Source organism: Meles meles, chromosome 6, assembly GCF_922984935.1.
Source record: "Meles meles chromosome 6, mMelMel3.1 paternal haplotype, whole genome shotgun sequence".
Classification (NCBI taxonomy): Eukaryota; Metazoa; Chordata; class Mammalia; order Carnivora; family Mustelidae; genus Meles; species Meles meles.
Genome location: NC_060071.1, coordinates 43,844,747 through 43,869,633, shown reverse-complemented (window position 1 = coordinate 43,869,633; position 24,887 = coordinate 43,844,747). Strand labels below are relative to the sequence as shown.

The window sequence follows — 24,887 nt, the reverse complement described above, 5'->3', positions numbered from 1 at the left end:
GGCAGCCGGTTTAGAGCGAGTGGTCAGGAAAGACCTTAAAGATAAAACTGGAGGCCAGAGATCTGCCAGAGGATCAAGGGCCCTGATATCTGGACCCACCCCTGAGAATAGTGCTTGACGGGCCCATGAGACTCAGTGTAGAAACCTTCATCATCTGGCTAAGGTTAGGGGTGGAGATGTGTCTTTCTTAAAAGAAGCAGACTTCTCTAGGCTTTTGAGGTCCATCTCTGTCTTTCAAATATTCAATCCCCACTAGTGCCTCTCAAGTGTATGTGCTACCGAAGCGAGCACACTCCTGCCTCCATTTTTTATTCTGGATACAAATCACGACATAGGAACCTGCTTAGGGGAAAAGGATATGAGGGGAAATAGTCCCTGATTTTAGGGTTTCATAAGAAAAGGAACCAGACACTTTATCACACTATATTTGACCAGTAGTACAGAGCGCAGTAATGAGTCCCATTCCCCTTGTCCTGAGCGTTTGCTTGTGCTTCTGGTTCTCTACAGAGCACAGGGACCCCATGGGTGATCCAGCCAGGGAGATGTTAATCCGTGACCATGAATTTGCAAGGCAGCATGTGCATTAAAGGAAAGAACCATGGGAAATGTGTGCGGGGAGGATTCCTAGCTGGCTGAGAGTCTCGGAACAATCTCCCCAGGCTAGCGGTGGGAGCTGAGAGTGGAAAGATGACCAGCAGTCGCCAGAAGGAAGGAGTATTGCAGCATACAGGAGAGCCCTGAGTCAAGGGAGTGCAGAGTGCTGACAGAGGTGAAAGTTGACCAGGGGGGCTGGACTGGAGGCACAATGACGCCTGATAAAACAGAAGTGTAGACATCACAACTCAGCACTGTATTGGCACAGAGAGAAAGTCCCTATGGGGTTGTAAGTGCCCAGGGAGGGGGATCACAGTCACCTGATGCTGGGAAATGAGGACGCTGGCTATGGCATGATCAGACAGTGGAGGGGTCTGAGTGGGTGCAAGGCAGCCGAACTGACAACCACTGCCTTAAGACAAGAGAGTAATAGCTAAGGCGCCATGGAGATAGTGAGGAGGAGGCAGACATGAGTGCTATCGAAGAGGCACAGTCACTAGAGGTATGAGGGGTAGAATGAGAGGGAGAGGGAGATGCTCGGCTAGCCCCTGGCCTTCTCATTTGAACGTTGGGGTGGCTGGAGGTGCATTCAGGAGATAGGGGACACTGGAAGAGGAATGCATTGTGGGTAAGAGCATTAGTCAGTCTTGGCCAAGTTGATTGAGAGGTGCCTTTGCATCTCCAGGTGAGCCCCGGTCTCCCAGTTCACAGATTCCCACCTATAAAGTTCACCATAGTAATGGACAGAGGGTACCTCTTGGTGATGTTCTCCCTCCCCTTCCCTCACCTACCCTGGTGCCTCTCCGAAAAGTCCACTGTAGGTGCTTGTGTTTTTCCTTCTGGTTGAGAAAACAAAAAAAAAACAATAAAAAAACCAACAAACCAACCAACCAAATGAAAAACAACTCCATTCACCTATTCTGAGAAAAAACAAGGATATGGGTGTTCTAAATGTTCTTCCCATTCCTGGAGGAATGGCCACTCACTTTAAACTTGGAGACCCAGATAAAACAAGAGGCAAGGGAGAAAGAGTGCCAGACCCCTGAGAACATCACTGGACATTGAGAACTGGCCTGAGCCCTGTCTAGGGAGGGACCCCTCCTGCTCACACTCTACAATTCAGCCAGAACGAGCACCTGTCAGTTCCTCCAACATGTCTTGCTTCCTCTTCCTTATGGCCTCACGTGTGCTGCCCCCTCCCTTGAAGCACTCTTTTCCTTCCCCTCTCCTACATCTCTTTCATCTGAACAGGTCCCTAATATTTCATTCTGAGCTCAGACATCACTTCCTTCAGGAGGCCCTTTCTGATGTTCATGGCTGGGTTCAGTGTCCGTGACAGAAACTGCTAATAGCTGACACCCAATACCCATACTCTCCTTTCTTTCTTGGTACCAGACAGAACCCCTAATTTTTAGCTGAGCTTATTGTGTCTGCAACAAAGATGACATCTTTTGCATCCCAGTATCTTTCGCAGTTAGGCGTGGCCGTCTGGCTAAGGTCTGGCCACGATATGGAAGTAGAAACGCTTGCAACTTCTGTGATGTGCTCTTCGGCGAGGAGGACATGCCTTTCTTCTCCTTCCTCCATTTGAATATGAGGGCTGACTCTCTAGCCACCAACTTGGACCATGAGGACACAGGCCAACCTTGGGGATGCTGGAGCCTTGAACTGCAAAGAGATTCCCAGTGACCTCCTGGAGCTACTATACCTTCTGCACTGCCCACCTCCTGCTCTTGTTTACGTAAGAGAGAAAGAAATCTCCAGCCTGCTCAAGGTACTGGTACGCTGGGGTCTGGGTCTCATGCAGCCAGATCGAAATCTTCATTTATCCAATGTCCTTCCCCTGTGCTTATTCCTAGGAGAACACAGCCTGCATTAGTACTGTAGTTATGCACCAGAGTGAAAAAAAATCTGCCCTGAGTTTATACTTTTCTTATGTGGAGGGCTCCAAAGTTGCCCCCACTTAACCTAACCAACTACTCCCACAACTGCCAGTATAACTGGAAAGCTGGCCCAGTACCCAAAGGCGATCCTGTGGAACCACAACAAACACAGCCTTACAGTCGCAGGGTTTCGAGCTTCTGCCTGATGCCATGGTTAAGACTGTGTCCATTTCTCCTCCAGCACAATTTCTCACACATTCAGTCAGATAAGACCACCAACAAACCCACAGAAAACAAGGCCAAAAAAAAAAAAAAAAATGCACGCACAAAAATATCTTCTAACTGGCATTTCCTAGTCTACATGCCCTGATGGTGTGGTATTTGTCAAATCAAAAGTAATTTTTAAAACTCTGACGGTTTGGCATTTGGAGCACTGAAAGCAATCTGGAAAAGCCCGATAGCCAGCATTTGGGTCGTCATCGCTAGCTGCAGAAACAGATTGCCAGCGTGGATTTCAGGAGGCTCTGAGGAGTGAGCGTATCCGGGCACACCGGCTCACTTGTCGCAGCATTTGTGAGTTTCGGTGATACCCTAACAGACTTTAGAAGAGAGTCTGTGCTGATTAATTCACCTTTCTTCCCTCAGAGTTTTTCAGAGGTCAAACCCTGTGTGATGTGGTTTTATGCCTTTGCACCCACCGTTTCAGCTTTCATTGGCTCATCTGTAATGGATAAAGGTTTCAAAGTATAAGCAGACGTCAGAGTCGTCAAGAGATAGATCGAAGCACAAAACCCGGACAATACCTCAGAAGTCTGGGGGCACCTGGGTGGCTCAGTGGGTTAAGCCACTGCCTTCGGCTCAGGTCATGATCTCAGGGTCCTGGGATCGAGCCCCACATCGGGTTCTCCACTCAGTGGGGAGCCTGCATCCCCCTCTCTCTCTGCCTGCCTCTCTGCCTACTTGTGATATCTGTCTGTCAAATAAATAAATAAAAATCTTTAAAAAAATAATTACACATTACTCATAGAATACTATCCAAATGTCTGGACAAATGTGAAAATCGTACAGGTTATGGTCCCAATTATGCTGGAGTTTTGGACTTTGACGGTCTTAAACCAACAGAAGTTGCAATAGTAACTCTTATTGGAGGAACAGCGTTTAATAATTAAAATGACTGGTTCATTCACCACGTAACATTTCATCTGATTCTCCTCCCTTTCCAGCTCTGAGCCCACAGTCACATGCCACAGCTTGGAACAAGAAAGAATCCCTAGTCCAGAGCTGCTGCCAAAGGATTCCACAAAGTAGCCTCACTCCCCAGGGTGCGTCCACGAGGGTTTGCGCAAGTTAGCCTCTCCCACAGAGGTCAGAGAATCCGACTTGGCAATATCTATTCATGCCCAGTCATCAGAGAATTCTTGTAAATAAGTGAAAGTCAAAATAACAATGCTGTGGGATCCCAAATAAAATGACTTCTCTCCCTTACGATACACAAAGGCTTCCCTTCCTCTTGCCACTGAGGGTGAACATATTACTCAGGTTGATACCCTTCTACGCACCTGGCTCCAGGAATCACACTGTGACCGATGTGGCAGGGCTCTCCTTTAAACACAGCCTTCAGGAGGGTAGGGCTATACTTGAAGGAGGATCCCAGCAAGGACTCATGTCACTCAAGGTCCCCACGCAGTCGCTTAATGTGGATCAAACACTTTGGGATGGGGGGAGGGGTGCTTACTATGTATCAGGCACTACAGTAGCTATAAGGGATACAATGTGATAAAAAAAATGGGGTCCCTGCTCTCAGGGACTTGAAGCCCACTAGATGATAATGGCTAGTGCCCACTGACCAGGGCTATATGCTCGATATACATTACCTCTCTTAATCTTCAGCACTGTAAGGCAGAAGGCTAGTCTCATCCCCATTTTACAGATGAAGAAGTTAAGGCAGAGAGGGGCTGAGGGCCAAGTTTACATGCAAACGTGCGTCAGAGCTGGGTTTGATCCCAGGGACCCTGAAATATTGTACTTAGCATCCCCTCCCCTGCCTTCTTATGGGCAGATTCTGGATGCAGAGGGAGAGGTGGCCCAGGCAGTGAGTCCACAAGACAGCCTCAGCAAAGCAGAACTACCTTCTGGAGACAGAGACAAAAATGGGGTAAAAGAAAAAAAATGGGGTAAAAGAAATGTTTCTCTAAGAGAAGAAGTTAACAGAAGACAACGGGCTTCTGAGACGTTGGGAATTTTATTCCCTTTCTTGCAGGGAAATTACAGTGCATAGGCTGATAAGGAGAAAGTGGGAAGGTGGAAGTTTTGTGCTCATTCCTCTGTCTCTCCAAACTTGACCTTGCATCTGAGGCAATGGGGCAGGCACATTCTCAAAAAAAGGATCTGTGGCATCAGCACCATTGGACAGAAAACAGATTTGCCATATTGGTGTGAGACCAGACTTGCATATTTGACTGGCTGGATGTTTCTCTTAAGATTGTGGTCAGCGAAATCCAAGTGCTTTTGAGAAAGTTTTTGCTGAGGCTGTTTTTCTGGCTATGTGTCAGCTCCTGAGGGTAATTTGCATGAAACTTGTAAGAAGTGTATTTTTAAGGCCTGAAAACACAAAATGTGCCAGACTTAAGGTAAGGTCCCTGTTCGACCAGACACCTGCCTGCTAAGGCTTTGCCATGTATCATCTTCCAAGAATCAATAAGACAGCTCCAAGGTTAACATTTTAGGAAGCAGATGGATCTGCAAATGCATTCAGCAATGTGCACTGGGAGGGCTGGTAGTGGAATGTCAGGGCCTAGTGGGTGGAGAGGCAAGGTCATAAGCAGCAATGGCTACTAGTATAGTCAGTATTTTGGAATCAGCAGACCAAGAGTGAAGGAGTTTCCTCATCTTTAATATGGAGTTAGTGAGAATACCAATCAGCAGAGGCCACTGAAGGGCATCACAGTGGCTCAGTGGGTTGAACGACCAACTTTTGATTTCGGCACAAGGTCCTGTGTTGGGCTCCCCACTCAGCCGGGAGTCTGCTTGGGGATTCTCTCCCTCTCCCCCTCCCTTTGCCTCTACTCATGCTCTCTCTCCCAAATAAATAAATTAATTTAAAGAAAAAAAAAAGAAAAAAAGAAGGGTACCTGAGTAGCTTAGTTAAGCGTCTGCCTTCAGCTCAGGTCATGATCTCCAGGTCCTGGGATCAAGCTGAGCATCAAACTCCCCGCTCAGCAAGGTATCTGCTTGTGGACTCTCTTCCTCCCCCTCTGCCCTCTCCCCCACCCCCAGGTAGTGCTCTCTCTCTCAATCTTTCAAATAAATAAATAAATAAATAAATAAATAAAATAAAAATAAATAAAATCTTAAAAAAAAAAAGAAGCAGTTGTGATAAATGAATGACTTAAGGAATATGGCGCACTCTGCGAATTAGCTGGCGTATAATATATTCTCAACAAATGTTAGCTGCTTCATCATCACCACCAATATCATCATGGTCATCACCATCATCTTGGCTTCTCCACTTACCAAGTTTTTTTTTTTTCTTTTGAAACAAGTTTTTGTTTTTGATTTTTAAGATTTTATTTGACAGAGAGAGAGCACAAGTAGGGGGGAGCATCAGGCAGAGGGAGAGGGAGAAGCAGACTCCCTATGGAGTAGAGAGCCCAATGTGGGACTCGATCCCAGGACCATGGGATCATGACCTGAGGTGAAGGCAGTTGCTTAACCAACTGAGCCACCCAGGAGCTCCTTGAAACAAGTTTTTTAAAGCATCTCTAGGTTTCAGATTCCTCAGTTTTACACTGAAGATAAAAATTAGCTACCTTCTGAAACAAGATGGGACCAAGGAGGGAGACAGGCCATAAGAGACTCTTAATCTCAGGAAACAAACTGAGGGTTGCCGGGGGGTGGTGGTGGTGGTGGTGGGAGGGATAGGGTGGCTGGGTGATGGACACTGGGGAGGGTATGTGCTATGGTGAGTGCTGTGAATTGTGTAAGACTGATGACTCACAGACCTCTACCCCTGAAGCAAATAATACACTAGATGTAAATAAATAAGTACATAAATAAATATAAAATTAGTTACCTTCAAGAGTGAGGATTAAACAAGATAAGGCATGTAAAGCACCTAACACAATGCCTGGCAAATAGAGGAGCTCACTGAGTGGGAGTTATTACCTGTTGGTTTGGTTTTTCAAAGATTTTATTTATTTATTTGAAAGAGAGAGAGCACACGAGTGGGGGAGGAGGGTGAGAGAGAGAAACAGACTCCCCATCGAGCAGGGAGCAAGAGGTGGGGCTCAATCCCAGGACCCCGAGATCATGACCTGAGCTGAAGGCAGACGCTTAACCAAATGAGCCACCCAGGTGGCTTACTTCTTACTTCTGAGTACTTACTTACACTTACTTCTGAGTGTTTTTTGTTTCGGTTTTTGGTGTGTTTGTTTTGGTGGGGATGAGAGGAGTCGACTTCAGAGAAAGGTCTAATGTTATAGACTCTCCATGACATCCCACCAACTACCCTAACCCATAAGATTTTCTTCTGCAAGGTGAGGCTTGATCTAAGGATCAAGGTGTGAGTATATAAACCCCTCTCTGGAATTTTCGTGTCTGGTCCTTACTCCATTACTGGCCAAGACCACAAGGAGCACACATCTGGGTCGGGGATAGAATTGACTGTATAAGCACACGAAGCCCCAGGGCATCACACTCAGCTTCCAGGCCCCTCCTACCTCCCTTCCCATTCTGATGTCCTCAACTCATGGCCTTCAGGGCTGCCCTGCCTCATGGATGGGCCCACACAACCCAACAAGGGTCGGAAGGCTTTGGGGTGATACCTCCCAACAGAATGGACTGCACCTGAACCATAGGGGCAAAAACAGAATCCCTGGTGGTCCTTCTTCAGTCCTCCACCATCTTTAACTATCTCCCCATATTCCTCCTCTGCCTTCCAGCCTTGGTATCTGGAAAGGTGATTTATGACCAATTCAGGGAAACTAATAACTCTTAATGATATACTCTGCCTTTAAAGATCTTCCCTTTTGGTCCTCATCCCCAACAGAGCAGAGAGCTTTAAGGAACAGAGAGGCACTTTGCTTAAGCTGCCCAAAGGGCACTAAGGGCTGGGGTATAGATCACGGTTTACTGAGCTCCCCCAGTACTCTGCTCAGCAGGAGTCTAAGGTGCCATAAATAACCTTTAGAAGTCATGAAATCGACCCCTCTGCCTCCTAGCAGCACTGGCAGTTAACAAAGAATGACCTTGACCTTGAATTTCCCCAAGCCATCTAGAGGAGGACATACAGAGATTGAGTTAGGAGTGGAATATTTGACATCACTTCTGTTTTTTGTATAATGCATGGGACCCCAGAATTTTCTGCCCAAACATTGTCAAGCTTGCCTCCAAGCCCAAAGAAGATATTTACCAGGTCAGTCCTTCTAAGGGTGACCCCGATGCTGGTATGAGTGCACCTCAGGCTTAAGGAGTCAACTAAGAGCAAGTTCTGAGGGGTGGGGAAAGAACTCGAATACATTGGCTGGGGAGTTCAAATGCCTAAGCAAGGGATCTTTGCAACTGAAGGAAAGGCTGGATATAAGAGTGGGAAGAGAAAGGGGATACACGATGAGGGCCAAAGCATGGACTAGCTCTCCCCATGCCATCATGTTCCGGCAAGGAACTCCAAGGAGTCCAAGAATTCTAAATTCAAACCTGAACTTCCAGGTTGTCCTGAAGGTATTTTTGTCAAAGTAGGAGGACAAACCACACTTCCTTTAATGATTAACTACCTTGATTATAACGTTATGTTATTTAGACATATGTGGGTTTCCATTCGTACTCTTGCACTGGGGCCTACGACACCCCACGCCCCACTGGGCTACCTTCTGGGAGAGAAAGTTTCACAGCCCACATGGCTCAATAGTCCAGCTAAACCCATATGCTGAATAGCCTTGCATCTGTGCCATTCTCCAAATCACCCTATTTTGACTCCTAAGAGTGGTTAGATCTTACCGGGCATTGAGTTAAGGATTCATATTTGGCCTATGTTTTGCACAAACCCTATACTAGTTTCCATTTCTATTTGCTCAGGGCATTAAATAGAATATAAGCTTTACCCAATTTCTAGGGATCACACACTTAATTCGATGTCATTAGGGGCTTTGGAGACATGCCTGAAAAAGATGACTTGCTTCAAATTTAGCTGACAACCCAACTTTCTTTTTACTGAGTGGCGTGTGCCAGCCAAAGGAGAAAGGAAAAATTTCAGGCATAAGAAGCCCTGGGAGGCGATATGGGTAGAAAAGGGGATAAAGTGGCTAGTAGAAGAGGGACCTTGAAGAAAGGCAGAAGTGTATACCAGTATTTTTTAAGGGAAATTTTGTTCTTCATTATGAGGAACTTGCCTAATTTTCCAAAATTAGGGCTGAGTCTGCCCTGAGGATGATCTTGGGGTGACAGCAGGGACCAAGGGTCGTGGTGCTTTGGGTTAACCAAGAGAAGGGATAGCGGGCATCCCATTCTCTTCCCCAGAGCTGACTATGTGCAGGATTTGGGAGTCATGACCAAATATCTGAGAACGAAGCAAGGAGTAGCCACAGCAGGGGTACTCAGGGCTTTCTGCATGATGAACTAAGAGATGAGCTGCACACTTGGCCTTCATCCACCAAACTCCCTGCTTTTAAGTATGTGTTTTGGTTGTTTTTCTTTTCTGTTTTTACTACAAAAGTAATTCATGCTCATTAAATCAAATTTGGGAAACACAGAAAAAGTTAAAGGAAAAGAGAAACCATTCATGATGGTCCTACCATCTGAATCCCATCCATGTAAACACTTGTTATATTTTCTTCCAGGCTTTTTTTGTTCTCTGCATAAATGATGTGTGCGTGTGAGAGAGAGAGAGACACACACACACACACACACAGAAAGAGAGAGAGAGAGAGAGAGATTGATTTTAACATAATTAGATCCACTTCCCTAAACACTGTTTTCAAGGCAACAGGATTAATGTGATTTTTAAAGTACTAAAATGAGTCATTTTAGGATTATTGAGCAACTTCATGTGGTTTGGTCAAAACAAAGTTAACTTTCCATTATCCTGTCATCGGGAATCACCTACTTTAATATTCAATTGCTTTTCTCATGGTCCATGTTCAGTGGAAAGGATAACAAGCTATTAAACGGAGAGATGCAAAGATAAGAAGGTACACACTTTTATAACTGCAACATTTAAGGAAATTACTACCCAATCTTGAGTCCCTTAGTCACAACAGACCTATTTCTGACTCAAGTTAAAGAGGTTAAAAATCAGGTTTAATTATCTGACCTTCCTGTTAAGTGCTATCCTAAAAAGGATTAGGATTGTATTTTCACAGCATAAGTAACTTCACATTTACTTGATGACTTTCCTCCAAGGTGAGCAATGGAGGAGATCTGACATAGCCAAGGGGCAGGTATCAACAGTATAAAAGCAGGATCGTAGATTAGATTTTACGTGGACCAAAGACTGAAAAATCAGACTTACTTTTTGACAGCTCCAAAGAGACAGAAGTGTACTCTCAGTGTAATCTCGGATCATTATTTTCTCAGTGAGTTTGAGAAAGTGTCCTGGGGAGAACCATTTCCAACCACTCAATAGGATTCATACTCCTGGGCTTTTGCGGATACAGATCCTAACACCTACAAGATTCTATGCTAATTCTCCACCTTTCTAGATTGATCTTTGAGACCTAGCTCATATGGCACCACTCTGAGAAGTCCTCCTTATGCTTTCAAAATCTTTGCTGACAGGATCCTGTGTGGCCATTGTATGAATCTGCCCTAACAATGTATTCTGCTGGATAACAATATTTACAAATGTTTCTGAGCAAAATGTTTACAATGGTTGAAAAATCAAGCATTTTAGGGGCGCCTGGGCAGCTCAGTGGGTTAAGCCTCCGCCTTTGGCTCAGGTCATGATCCCAGAGTTCTGGGATTGAGCCCTACATCAGGGTCTCTGCTCAGCAAGGAGCCAGCTTCCCCCTCTCTCTCTGCTTGCCTCTCTGCCTACTTGTGATCTCTCTCTGTGTCAAATAAATAAATAAATAATCTTAAAGAAAAAAGAAAAATCAAGCATTTTAAACATATCTAGTGTACAGTCTTGCTCCTACCCCTGCTCCCACACCTCTTACTTACCGTGTTTCTGTGTCTTTTCTATTTGTTTTTCATGCAAACATCAATACAAACCTATTACTTCCCCATCCCTGTGTTCTTACACAAAAAAGTATCTTGATATACATATCATTCTTTTTTTTTTTAAGATTTTATTTATTTATTTGACAGACAGAGATTACAAGCAGGCAGAGAGTCAGGCAGAGAAAGAGGGGGAAGCAGGCTCCCCACTGAGCAGAGAGCCTGATGTGGGGCTCGATCCCTGGACCCTGAGATCATGACCTGAGCTGAAGGCAGAGGCTTTAACCCACTGAGCCACCCAGGCGCCCCTATACATACCATTCTTGAAAATACATACTATTGTTTGATATGCATACTATCCAGTATTTTGCTCTTTTCATTTTAACTAATACATCTCAGAAATTTAGCTGAGATATATTTCCCTATCTGTTCGTAGAGAAATCCCTCATTCTGTTTTAAAAGCTCTTTAAAATTATAAAAAAAAAATCGAGTAAATGTTGTCCTCTCGTATATTTAGCCAGTTCCACTAATGATGGACATTTGGATTGTTTCCAGTCTTTTGCGATGCCAATGATGCTTTGTAGGCATATGTTAATCTGCCTTGTGTGTATACCTCTTTGGAAACATTCCCAAAAGCAGAAAGGCTGGGTCAGACACTGCACAATTCCGTAGTGTTGCTACATAGCGTCAAATTGCCATAGGGTTTCTACCTATTTATATTCTCATCTGAAATATAGAAGAAATCTGTCTTCCCACAGCCTTGCCAACAGAGAGGTGAGGAGGGAGAGAAAGTTTCGGAAAGAGTGGTTGGTACCACAAGCAACGGGCCACCTGGCCAGGACAGTGTCCTGAGGTTCAGCCAATCTCTCCCAGGGATGCCTGGGGGCCTCTGCGGGCTCCAGCTAAGCACATCTAACATGGAGCTCGCTGAACCCGGGGCCTCCTCTTGGGTTCTCATTTTCTGCTAATGGAATCACAATTTTCTCACATTTACAATCCTGTAGGAGAGAGTGTGGGCAGGTAGACTTTCACTTTTCATTTTACAAACTCTAAATTCTTAAGCTTTACAACAAGAAGAGTGCCTTTCTTTTGCAAGTTAAAACCAGTGGTAATGTACTACCCCCAAATTTGGAAGTCCAGTCACTTTTTGGGTTGTTGTTTTTTGTTTTTTTTTTAATTTCTTCATTCAACTACTTTTTATTCTGTTACCTGTTTTTCTTTTTCTTTTTTTCCTGCCAGGTGCCCAGGGAATGGTTTTAAATCACTTAACTTTGTAGGGAAATTTATCAAGAAAAAACATTAATTGTAGCACTTTACAAATTATTCCTAAGCATTGCCCCCTGCCACCACTCTCAAGTTTTCTGGTTTTTCTTTTGAGTTTTGTTTTTATTTAAGTAATCTCTTTAACTGATGTGGGGCTCAAACTCATGACCCCAAGACCAAGAGTCGTACGCTCTTCCAAATGAGACAGCCAGGTGTCCCCCTAATTCCAGTTTTTAAAGTGAAAAGAAATTAGGAAAAAACTCCTAATGAAAGGTTTAATTAATAGTTATAGGAGGTGGGATACTATTTTAGGGAAATTTTACATAGTAAAGGGACATCTGGGTGGCTCAGTTGATTGAGTGTGTAACTCTTGCTCTCCGCTCAGGTCCTGATCCCAGGATCATGAGATCCAGCTCCTTGTCGCTCCCCTTCCCTCTGCCCTTACCCTGCCTATAAAAAAATAAAATAAAAATTCACATTGTAAGGATGTATGAGAGCTGTGTGGTATTTTTAGGTGCTATGATATACTTTTCAATCCAGAGATCCCTTATAAAAGTGCACATTTATAACCATTTTATACCATTTAGAGAAAAACTGTAGTAGAATTGTACTATCTTAAATCACAGAAGCTGGTAACTGTCATAGCTGCTTTTAGAATCACATTCTTGGTCAAATATAAAATTCATTTCCTGTGATGCCTTATCAAAGGCATGCATGCTTGGCTTTATTTTGAGATTTCCAGGAATCTCATATAGTCAAGAGAGGAGCCATCTCCTGGTGCCCTTGGTCTTTGCACATTCACTTTCGTACAGATAAGGACATCATACATGAATGCACCTGAACCATCTTTCCATATGGCATCTGGCTCTTGGCCAGGTGAAAAGGGAACATTTTGATCGATCTCATGAGGGTGTTGTCTGCCGACTGAGCTCACAGTTCAGTTCCACCTACGTCACTGTCTCTGTCAACCTAGCAGCAGTCATTCAACTATGTTTCTAAATTGCATTTAATCTTGTTGCTTTATCAAAGTTAGTGAAATATGGGAAAATATAAATGCAAACACCAGTAAACAGTCGTGTCGTACTCATAAATGTAGAACAACTGAGACAGAGGAAATCATAAAGAATCCAGAAGGTAGTGAATTGGGAGGCTCAATAATGAAACTCATACAGAGAATTCTCTATGCATTAGTCACTATTATAATCACTTTATATGATGTATTTGATTGAATTCTCACAATGCTATGTAAGAAATAAATGATGGAGGTACTATCATTATCTCTGTTTTTATAGATAAGGAAATGGATTCACAATTTGTAGAGATGTAAATAGACTGACCCAAATTGGAATTTAGATGGTCAACTCTGCTCAGCTGGGAGGAGAAATCCAAATGTAAAGAACATTTACTGGGACATCTGGCTGGCTCGGTTGCTAGAGCATGTGACTCTAGGTCACGAGTTCAAGCCCCACATTGGACAGTAGAGCTTACGCGTGGGGAAAAAAAAAAAACATTTACTAAATTCTGGACTTACAGCCTACGTAGGACTATATCTAAGAGACAAGGCACAATTAGGGATTTTATACTATATTTTAGCCCTTGGAAAATAGAGCCATCTCCTTAAAACACACAAATCTGCTTTTGAATTTCATATATCTGACATTGGTGTGTATTTTCAGAAATATGTTGTATAAGAAAGTAGGAAGCCCTTGTGTTAGTGTGTGTGTGTGTGTGTGTGTGTGTGTGTCTTATTTATTTATTTATTTGAGAGAGAGAGATCATGTGCTTGAGGTAGAGTGTAGGAGCAGAGAGGGAAAGCAGGGTTCCCGCTGAGCAGGGAGCCTGATGTGGGACTTGATCCCAGGACCCTGGGATCATGACCTGAGATGAAGACAGATGCTTAACGACTGAGCCACCCAGACACCCCAACAAAGATGTTTAAAGTTGAGTTAAACTCTCTATACAAATGTAATTTTTAATACAAATGCGATTTTTAGGTCCCATTAAAAAAGAGCAAGAATTTTTCCAGGTGCCCCTGTTTGGAGAGCCTCCCAGTGTTTTAATAAATGGGTTCCTATTCATATGGGGCCTACATCAGGGAAAATTTCTTCTAAAATGTGTAGTAGGACATCCCTACTACGGACTTACTACTTATAGGGTAAGAGTTGGGGCCTTTGGAGTCAGGCTAATATATAGATTTGATGTAGAAAAGCTGAGCGATAGCTTGGGCAAGTTACTTCAAACTCAGTTGGTTTCTTTGTTTTCTTTTCTTTTTTTTTTTTTTTGCAGTTTAATAACTTTATTTGGAATCAGCAGTTAGTTCTCATCCACATCATCTGTCTGTAGTTTTTTGGTTTTTTTGTAGATTTTTGAAAGTGGTGACAGGTACACAGGAAAGCTGAATTTGTCTGGTGGGTCTTCGGTGTCATTACATTTTCTGGACCACAGCGTGCCGATATGGGATGAGACAGTCCTTATGCTGTTGGCCCTCGGAGCTTTGTTGCGTCTGGTATCAATGCACCCATCTAAAGTCCCCATTTCCCTCATGGCAAATTCCTGGATCTCTCTGAATACCCACTTGACATCCACTCCATGGATGGATGCACTTGTGAACAATGATGGTGTATTGGTGTATTCTCTGGTCACCTTGGTGGTGGCAGAACGCCCTGCACCTTGTCATTCCTCTTTATGGGAGCTGTTCTGTCTGGCCCATGTTGCAAAGCTCAGCTTAGTTTCTTAATTGCAAATGAAGTCAATAGGGTTGTATGGAAGATTAGATAAGATATTACAGGGTAAGCACTTAGCTCATAGCTGATACCTATTGAACCTAACAAATGCCTATTACGGCAGAAACAGTGACGGCCCAGGACATCCCACAATGATGTGACATAAGCATCTCTTTGACGGGTGCTTGGGTAAAGATTTCTGGCCTAATTTTCCCGTGAACAAATTTTTCTTTAATTGCATTGCTGTGAATGCATTCTGATGTTCTCTTATGGTACTGACATGGAAACTAGTTTCATTGCCTTATTTTATCTTCTCACCAATTGTTTCCCAAAATGTATAAGCAGTGATTCTTTTCACTGCTAGATTCATACCAAATTGCGTTTCGTCTCCACTTGGATTTTTTTCTTCGTTCCTTTTCATTCAAGCCCAGATAAAACTGCATTTTAAATCATGCCCACGTATGTGTAGTCTCATCTGACTAGCTCCATCATGTGTCTATAATGAGTTTTACAATTTCAAAAGTTTTCATTTCATTGCTACTATGAGCTCGAATAAAGAAGAATATTGAGTAATATATTGATGAGTCCTCTTAAAAATAGGTGTAAATCAAGAAAATTGGAAAAGCTTTATAAAGCGAGAATTGGGGGGGCTGCAATTTTTCCAAAAACTTAGGGTGATCATAATCTATCATTCATATTATCAGGCTATTTTGGGAATGCAAGAGGGGTTCCATTAATTATTTCACTGAGATAAAGGCATAAACTAGGATTCTCCCAGGTAGACCAGGGCATAGAATTGACAATTTATCTTCCTAAGATGGGGAAGGAGCGGGAAGGGCTTGAACGGATTCTTTGTCAAATGAGAGTCTCTATCACATGCTCATACTCTATATTCTATGTTCAAAGTGTGAATTATGGGTTCTGCTTTGAGAATCCAAGCCCTGCCCTTACAGTATCAGACTCAGTTCTAATCCCTATACCTCAAGAAAAACACAAAGACAAAGATCCAGGAAGGCATAACTAACGTGATCAAGAGCTGTGGGTCTTAATAATATTTTGACAGTTCCAACATCTTTGAGAATTTGATGAAAGCTATTAACTCTCCCTGAAGGAAAGGGCATACACAGAAGCCCCCAAGACTTGGCATATAATTCAGAGGGCAGCAATATGTCTGATCCTACATGAACCCACATCCGGATCCTTAACCTAGAACACATGGCAGGTGGCAGGAGAAAGGAATCAATATTCTTTGGCCATCTTTATACATATTTCATTTCATAGGCACATCAATCTATTTTATAGATAAGGAAACTGAAGTGCAGAAAGATTACTACCTCACAGCTGGTTAAGTGACAAAGCCAGACTTCAAATTCGCTTTTATGTGCCACTAAATCTTATAATCTAAGTACTGCTTAGACATACAATTTCTTTTTTTAACTTGGTTCCATGCCCAGCATGGAGCCCAACGTGGGGCTTGAACTCGTGACCTCTGGAAACTGAAAAGAGATTATTAGGACAAATAAAAGTAAGCATTTAGGGGTGCCTGGGCGGCTCAGTGAGTTGAGTGTTGGACTCTTGATCTCAGGTCAGGTGTTGATGTGAGTTCAAGCTCTGTGTTTGGCTCCATGTTGGGTATGGAGCCTACTTTAAAAACAAAGGAAAAAAAAGAAAAAGAAAGTAAGCATTTAACAAAAGATCTCAAATGTTAATACAAATGACATTTAGTGTCAAGACAGTTTTAGATCAATCCAAGACTGATAAATTGTTGATGGATTCTTAAAAGATTTTTCAGTGTCTCATTGTACCCCTGCTTTACAGGGAAAACAACCACATCTTTGCCTGTCGCCCTTGAAGCCCATGTCAATCCGATTACTCATCAGGGTTGACTGTGGATGGGATGGTGGCTTAGGCAACATGTCATTTCCCACCTAAGCAGTGCTTCTTGTATAATTGGTAAGCTCCAATATTCCTTTTGGTAACCTCTGTTCCTTAGTTCCTAAGATACCTGCTCATATTCTGGCGTGCCCTTGAAATGTGGAATCAGTTTCCCTGGGAATTTGGTGGGTCCTGGCTGTTTGTGTACCTTCCCAGTACCTAGTACGGAGTGAGTGCTCAATAGATGTTTTGCTGTTTCCTGTCCAGTTTGTATGAGATTGCTGCCAGATGAATTCCCTAACCCAAAATTAGATCCTAGTATGGAAGTTCCTTGCACAAAACCACTGCTGCTTTTCATTACATTTGTACTTTTCCTATAATTATTTATTGTTTTAATATTATCTTCTGGGGCTCCTGGGTGGTTCAGTTGGTTAAGCGTCCACCTTTGGCTCAGGTCATGGTCTCAGGGTTCCGGAATCAAGGCCCGTGTTGGGTTCTCTGCTCAGTGGTGAGTCTGTTTCTCTCTCCCTTCTGTGATCTCTCTTGCTTTTGTTCTCTCTCAAATAAATAAATAAAATCTTTAAAAAAAATAAATATAACTATCTTCTGTCTTGCTCCTTCCCAAATTGTAAGCTTGGCAAGGGAAGAAACCATTGTGTTCAGGGTTGCTGTGCTGACCTATAGTAGGCATTCAATCATATCTATTGCCTCACAGCATGGATGATTACTACAAATCATGATTTTCTTTCAACTTTAAAATGGAGATAAAATTTGCATTCCCTTCTAAAACGTATAATTCAGTGGCTTTCAGTATATTCACTAAGTTGTGCAACCATCACTACTAATTCCAGAATATTTTCATCACCGCAGTAAGAAAATGCATACCCATTAGTAATTTCTCCCATCCTCCTCTCCTCTCAGCCCCTGGCAATCACTAATTTACTTTCCCCATAGATTTACTTTCCCATATAGATTTTCCTATTCTTTATTCTTAGGTAAATGGACTCATATAATATGTGGTCTCTGTGCTTGGTTTCTCTCACTTAACATAATGTTTCCAAGGTTTAGTCCATGTTGTGGCCCACGTCAGCACTTCCTTCCTTTTTAAAGGCTGAATAGTATTCCATTGTATGGACATACCACATTCTGTTTAGCCATTCCAGGCAAGATGATTTTTAACATCCATACCAACTCTAGGATCCTAGATCAAGTGAAGACCTACCACTAAAGTTCATAAAGTAAATCACAATAAATCATAATGCTTCATACTTTCTCTAAGCCAGAAGTTTTCATTTCTTACCTACCACAGATCCTGGGAGGACAGTCATGTTGTAACCCACCAAGATTACCTTCTGAACGCTTAAAACAAATAAGACCGCACTCTCTACCTTATTTCAGGATTCTTCCCCCACCTCCAATGTCCTCCTCACTTCCCACTCCATGTCTTGAAACTCCACATTCTGGAATAATTCGCCTTTGCAGGTATGGTTGTACAGCTAATTGTTCTCAACAGATAGGGTTGATTGAGGTGGGTGGGTGCTTTTTCCCTCACTTATCTTTCTCCTGTCTCTCTGTTCACTGCAGTGCAACTTTTCCACCATTCAAAAGTCCCCAAGAGAGAGACAGAGAAAAAAAAAAAAAAAAAAAAAGCCTTCCTTTGTTTTCCAAGGAAATTCAGGTAAAAGGAGGGGTAGGGGAAATGATATTTTTGACTTTCCTCACAATCCAGACATTGGAAAGAAAAGGGATTTCCTTTGGGCTGCAGCCACGACTCTGATCTTTTATGCTGATAAAATATTTCCTTCTTAAAAAAAAAAGTTATGGGAAAATCATACCACTTCGGCTTGGAAGCCACACCTACTGTAATTTTCGCGTTAAAAAAAAAAAAAGCGAGCGAAAGAGAGAGACTTACTTCACTTTCACGGAGGGTTTTGCACGGTTGAGGTCTTGCACCCGGGAGCGAGCCCGGTCAGCGGCGCTCCCTTGGAAGCTAGCGTGGAGGACTACAGGATCCAGAGGTCTTTGGAAACTCCAGCAGCTCCAAGCTTGTTGGCTACCACGGTTTCCCTGAGGAGTGACGCTGTGAAAACAAACCCTGATTGGTCAGGCCTGAGTTGAATTCTCCATTTATGGACAGATTGCCCAGCCCGAGACGAGGCTCTGCCGGAGGAGTACAGAGTAAGTGGCTGAAGAAAGAAGGAGCAAGCCTGGGCAGCCAAGCAGACGCGCGGAGAGCATCCGGCTCACCTACGCGGGTTGCGAGCGCCTGGTCCGAGTGGACCCCTGCCTTTGGCAGGATGTGCCCCGTCTGCTAAGTCGCCTCCTTCTCGCCCTCACCTAGCGCCGCCGATCCCGCCTGGATGGAGTCCCCCCAGGGTTCCCATTGGCTCCTGTGAGTGCTTGGGTGTCGAGAGCCTGTTTTTGGCGAAGGGGACCAACTTTTGAAGTTCGCCCAGGAGTCTGCGTTCCATCCCCAGCTCCCCGGCAGCCGGACCCCGCAGAGGAGGGACCGCGGCGCGAGTCACCATGGTGAGTGGTCGCTCGGCGTCCCGGGACGCCTGACCCTGGGATGGGGCAGGAAGCGCCGGCGCGGTGTACCCACCTTGGGCGCGCAGCCGAGGCCAGGGGTGGAGAAGGTGGACGCGGGAGTCGGCACGTCGCGGGCTCTGCCCGCCGCTTTCCGTAAACCCTGGCCGGGGGAGAGGGAGCGAGGGGGCCAAGGAAAACTTTCTTTCAAGTCGCTCTGGACGCCGCGAAACTTTTTGTGGCCGGGTTGCTATGGCTGCCAGCTGTCGGAAGCCAGTGTGTGGGCAGCTCTGAGCTCGGGGGCGCGGCCCTCGGAGGGAACCCCTCTCTTCCTGCCGGGCCGGTGGGCAGCGCCCGTGCCCCTGCGTTCCCGCCCGCGGCGGCCCGGATCGCGGCTCTGCGGCGCGGCCGCCCGCTCGCCGCGCCCCCTCCCCTGTGCGACCCGCGCTCCCCTCCCCGCCGGCGGGCACCGGCTGCCTCCCAGCCTCCCCGCCTCTCCACCCTCTGCGCGGCCCGCAGCAGTCCCGCCTGGCTGCAGCCCGCTGGCGGGGGCGGAGCGGGCCGCACAAAGGGCGGCGGGGGCGCCAGGTAGCACGAGCACCTGGCGCTGGGCGGGCGGCCGAGAGCGAAAGTGGCGCAGCCGGCCGCCTCGCCGGCCGGGACTTCGCTGGGCGCCGGCCCGTTGGGTCTCTGCGCCCGAGAGGCCGAGTAAACACCCCCATCCCCCGCCCCCCACCCCTTCCCCGCGGGCGAGGTGACTGGCGCTTCTCGGTGTACCGCGAACCGGTCGCCCGGGAGGAAGTCGAGTGTTTTGTTCTTTTTCCTTTGGCACTTTGGGAATACAGGGAAGTGGCTGACTCTTTCTTCGACTGGGTTCTGACTTTTCCTCTCCCCGCCCCCGAGAGCCCCAACTCCGCCCCCATTAACCTGAGCCGCATCCCCCCGGGTCTCGGTGGGGTGTACGTTTCTTCCCGAAGCACAAAAGCAAGGACTCGGTTTTGAAGAGATGGACAGCCCATCCGAGAAAGAAAGAAAAAAAAGTTCTACTACAAGGCTTCATAGTTTCCACACTTGCTCCTTTTCAAAGAACCCTGCTTGGGTAGATGGCCTGATCCCCTTCTGGTGTGTTTTGTTCCGTTTTAATGACTGTGAATGTGGACTTAAGTCAAAAACGATAACTAGTACAACACCAATTAAAAAAAAAATCTGTCCTGCATGACCAGCCTGAGAAATGTAGCAAAGGCCTATGCGAACGTACGCTCGAAACTCAAAAGCAGCTCTAGACTCAGTGCTATGTTTAGTCAAAAGAATGCTTAAAAACAAAACAGTTTTCAAAAGGGCATCTTCGACACAAGCTTTTTCTTTGTACGTAGTCCAAAATTGTGTCACTTCTGCTCCTCCCCAAGAGGACAATTTATCTGTAAATAAATTTCCTCCTTAAGTTTCAGGTTTTAAGAAGTCAGTCTAACCTACATTATTTTTGGAACCCCTGGGAGAGAACCATTTACTTACACTCAGTGTGTGGTTGGGTGGAGGAACGACCGAATTGGGCCACTACCTCACTGGCCGCTTGAATCTGAGCAATGTGATAGTCCTGGTACTTTGGAATTGCTATCATTATTTTCCATGGGTCAATATTTCTAAAAAAAAAAAAAAAAATCAATGTGTTTATGTCAAGAGCTTCAAGAAACTTAACTGAATTCAAATACTTGAGAGCTACCTTGAGAAAATTAACTTTCCCTTAGTTAATTCATTTTTCTTGCAGGGCACACTACCAAAGTAGTCTATAATGCCTTTTCTGGAGACCTCAGAATCTCCATGCTCAGTTCGGCTGCATTGCTTTTGAAGGTGGTTGATCAAATGGGTGCAGAGGAGGCATGTTGGAAGGAAGAGACTTGTTGCCAGAGGTGTGTAATGTGTCTATGGGAGGACAGGGTGTGACTTACCTATTGATGGGTTCCCTGCCAACAGCGCAGATGGCCCCGTTGTGGGCAGCCAGGCGACTATCAGCGCATCAGAAAAAAGTTGAAACAGCTGCTGTCCTGAAATCGGAGATTTGCCATCGCTCCATCTACTAGATGTAAGGTAGCATGGCAAAAATGAAATGAATCACTTCTTCACTGGCTTGAGAGATTGTTCATTAGCTATGTGAGGTTGAGAACAGAGCATCACCCATGTTAAACAGTCAGAAACCTCGGTTATACTGTTTACTGTTTATATAAGATGCTTTCAAGCCAGATGAGGCTTCATTTTGTGTTTCACATCTGTCTGGGTCTGCCCAGCTGCATCCTTCAGCTGCTCAGAACCGGAAGAGAAGGGGCATTGCCTTCAGTGGGTGTGGCTGAGGCTTAGCCTGGAGAATAGAATTCCTCGGGCCCTTGACTAGGCTGTAGGGAGAGCACCTGTACTGTTGTTTGCGGGTTTGTGTGTGTGATCTTTTAGGAAGTCTGGTGGCACATGAGGAGGACTCTCCACTTGTCCCCATGGCCCTCCCAAGACTCATTCAATTGTGACTCATAAGGAATATTGTCATTTTCTGACTCATGAGCACAATATCCAGTTTACAGTTCACCTCCTGTCTCTTTCCTGAAATTTCGCTTTGGACCACTTTTCTCCATCTTTGGAGAAGCAACAACACTACCAGGCAATATAAATTTGTACCTTTTTCCATAGGAGACTTGAAGAACTGGAAAAAAAAAAATCTCTGCCTGCCTTTATAATTCAGTGTACCTTGGTTAGGAGGGTACAGCAGTCTCCTTTGTCTTTTTTTTTTTTTTTTTTTTAAGATTTTTACTTATTTATTTGACAGACAGAGATCACAAGCAGGCAGAGAGGCAGGCAGAGAGAGAAGGAGGGGAAGCAGGCTCTCTGCTCAGCAGAGAACCTGATTTGGGGCTTGATCCCAGGAGCCTGGGACCATGACCTGAGCCGAAGGCAGAGGCTTTAACCCACTGAGCCACCCAGGCGCCCCTCCTTTGTCTTTAATTAATAATCATACCCTACTAAGATTTCCTTTGTCGCGTGTGGCTTTATCATTTACAAGGGAAGTTCTGCTTTGTGGCCATGACGGTTTGAATGGTCTAAAAGGCTAGAGCCCATGTCTGTAGCTCTGCCATATACTTTGGATGCAGAAATCATTATTCATAGGGCTTCTCTGAAGTTAAATATACTAAAATATTTAAGTAAGTCTGAACTGGCCATTCCTTCAGACTGTGGTCAGGTCACATTCCTTTTTCCTCACTTATGTAGTACTTAGGAGTGAATTGCACATGTTACTCATAAAAAGTACCCAGGAACAGACCTAGGAACTTAGAAATCTGTCAGATAGCTGACTGCAAGGTAGGTAAGTTCCTTTGGGTGAAGGCAGGGCATGTATTTAGAAAGTCTGGAATTGATTTCAAATATGTTTTCTGGGAAGGTAACCTAGTCCATTCCCACTGATTAGTTTATCAGATTTGCTAATAGTTTCCGGGCCAAAACGACAGAACACAAAACCAAAACAAAACAAAAAATTGGGTTGAAGTACAGAGAAGTTTTTTGTGTGTGTGTGTGTTTTTTTAAGATTTTATTTTTTTTTTTTTTAAAGATTTTATTTATTTATTTGACAGAGAGAGATCACAAGCAGACAGAGAGGCAGGCAGAGAGAGAGAGAGGGAAGCAGGCTCGCCACTGAGCAGAGAGCCCGATGCGGGACTCGATCCCAGGACCCTGAGATCATGACCTGAGCCGAAGGCAGCGGCTTAACCCACTGAGCCACCCAGGCGCCCAAGATTTTATTTTTAAGTCATCTCTACACGCAACACTGGGCTCACATTTATAAGCCTGAGATCATGAGTTGCTCTTTTGATCGGAACCAACCAGGCGTCCCCCCAAAAGTTTTGATGGATGCGGTGGGGTTAGGGAAAGAGCTGGAGTTCACGACATTATGGCCAGCTTCATGGGAGAAGTTTGATTGGTGCGACACATGAAGGGAAAGACAGCGGGGCAGCAGATGGAGAGGGATAAGAAGTGGAAGAAGCAGATAGTTGGGGAAGATGAAGGCCACCTCCCCCACACTCTTGCTAGGGATTTCAGCTTTGTGAGTGGTTGCAAACACAAATATCTACAGGATACAGTTTTTGCCAGGACGAGGCTGGCCCCTCGAGAGCAAATAAGCCCCTCTAAAAAAAGGCACCATTACTTGACCTTAGGTCATGGTTAGTTATGCCTACCATATTACCATGGTTAGATCGGCAATATTACATATTTCAAGGGAAGCTGGAAATCCAAATTGCTCTGCCGGACTTGCTAATTTTTCAAGTGTTCTGGCCATTGCTGAGAGGCTGAACACCTGCAGGTCAGCTGTTTGCAGCCACTCTATTGTAAATCTCAGAATGGTATCCCTGAGAACCACATGCTTCCTTCCATTCACCCAGCAGCAGGACCGTCTAAACTTTGGCTCTATACCAGTAATAGTGTTTTATTGATACATCCACACCTTCCCACTGGGTTTCCCTTAAGAGAGGGAGTTGCCTGGTGTTTTCAGCACATGGAACCTCCAAGCTATCAACAGGGAAAATCAGCATCCAGATTCAGAGCTTCTAAACACCAGTGTAGGTATGTAAGTTGTGTGAGTGGTGAGGCTGTAAAATGAATTTCTCTTCTTAACCCATCACCCCCTGCTTTGGGTGAAAATGCCTCCCTGCCCTTTCCAGCATGCTGGACCTCTGTTATTACTCCTTTCTTCAGCTGAATGTCATGAATTTGAGGTCTGTCTCAGGGGTGCTCCTTGGGGCTAGATAATGAGCATTTTGGTAAATATGACTTGGAATACGACTTTTTGCTCCTGTACTCAGTGTTAATGTCATGAGCTTATGTGAGACTAAATAAAAGAGAGAACATGCAGTACTTTGCATTTCCTAATGAAAAAGGATTGGGTCTCGTTACTTGGAAAGAACTTGTGAAAGCTTTCTTCATCAGCTTCAAAAAGCAAAAATATTTTGAACCTATGTATAAATGTAAGTTTTATGAATTTCATTATGGAATATGTAGAAATTTTGTACAGTCATGATTTTTTTCAAATATGAGTCATCTGCTATTTTTTTTTTTACAAAGAAGCAGCGATTGTGTTTTCATCAATATGTGATTAAAATGATGAGTTTTTAATATTTTTATTATTTTTTTACCTTGCTGGGATGTAATATTTACAGAGCAATGAGGGGTTAAAGGTTAAATGCCAAAGGTATTAAAAATAAACAGCTTGGTCTTATAAGCACATTCTGTAATAATGGTAAATAAATTGTGTTTTGAATTTCAACCTCACAATTTATTTTGGCAGAGACAAAAGGTTTTGGGGCACCCTAACAAAGTTGTTGTATTTTTGCTTTTTTTTTTTTTTTTTTAATTTTACCTATCATTATGACAGCCACACTTGAGAGAAGCAGAACTAGGCAGGAGTGTTCCCCAAAATAGAATTATTGGCTTTATGGAACCTGGGACTGTACCACCCAGTGAAGTCAGTCTTCCCTTTTGAGTTGCCACCAGAGAACAGTATCATTAATGTACAAAGCATTTCTTTCTTTCTTTTTTTTTTTTTTAAAGATCTTATTTATTTATTTGACAGACAGAGATTACAAGTAGGCAGAGGTAGGCAGAGAGAGAGAGGAGGAAGCAGGCTCCCCGCTGAGCAGAGAGCCCGATGCGGGGCTCCATCCCAGGACCCTGAGATCATGACCTGAGCCGAAAGCAGAAGCTTAACCCACTGAGCCACCCAGGCACCCCTACCAAGCATTAATGAACGGCTGTTTAAGAAAACTCTTTTTTTCTTACTCCCTTCCTGACCTGAAATATTAGTGTTCAGCCTTATCACCCATCTTACTCACCAGACTTCATA

At 44.4% G+C, this 24,887-nt stretch overlaps 3 protein-coding genes across 3 annotated transcripts in view; 1 reads left to right on the top strand and 2 right to left on the bottom strand.

The window, feature by feature from the left end:
• FAM81A (family with sequence similarity 81 member A) overlaps nucleotides 1–2,319 on the bottom strand; it is a 112,425-nt gene extending 110,106 nt beyond the window's left edge. Inside the window, exon 1 of the mRNA XM_046007407.1 lies at nucleotides 2,303–2,319. The gene's annotated coding sequence lies outside the window, so the exon portion shown is untranslated. The remainder of the gene's footprint in view (nucleotides 1–2,302) is intronic.
• A 16,148-nt stretch (nucleotides 2,320–18,467) lies between these two features.
• On the bottom strand, nucleotides 18,468–19,821 carry LOC123943342 (translation initiation factor IF-2-like). Its single transcript, XM_046007409.1, has 2 exons — nucleotides 19,092–19,821; nucleotides 18,468–18,569 (listed from the first exon to the last, which is right to left on the bottom strand). Exons 1-2 carry the CDS (start codon nucleotides 19,735–19,737, stop codon nucleotides 18,493–18,495), a joined length of 723 nt encoding a protein of 240 aa, XP_045863365.1. The 5' UTR covers nucleotides 19,738–19,821; the 3' UTR covers nucleotides 18,468–18,492.
• Nucleotides 18,567–24,887, top strand: part of MYO1E (myosin IE) — a 192,670-nt gene continuing 186,349 nt past the window's right edge. Inside the window, exon 1 of the mRNA XM_046007405.1 lies at nucleotides 18,567–19,018. Coding sequence (XP_045863361.1) covers nucleotides 19,016–19,018 — 3 coding nt within the window. The 5' untranslated portion in view covers nucleotides 18,567–19,015. The remainder of the gene's footprint in view (nucleotides 19,019–24,887) is intronic.

What these genes read in the sequence shown, in the direction of transcription:
- LOC123943342 (XM_046007409.1), bottom strand. Translation starts at nt 19,737, where the DNA reads ATGGGGGTGTTTACTCGGCCTCTCGGGCGCAGAGACCCAACGGGCCGG. An exon ending in GCCTCGGCTGCGCGCCCAAG is followed by an intron (nt 18,570 to 19,091) that starts GTGGGTACACCG and finishes TTGTTTTCACAG; the next exon opens with CGTCACTCCTCAGGGAAACC.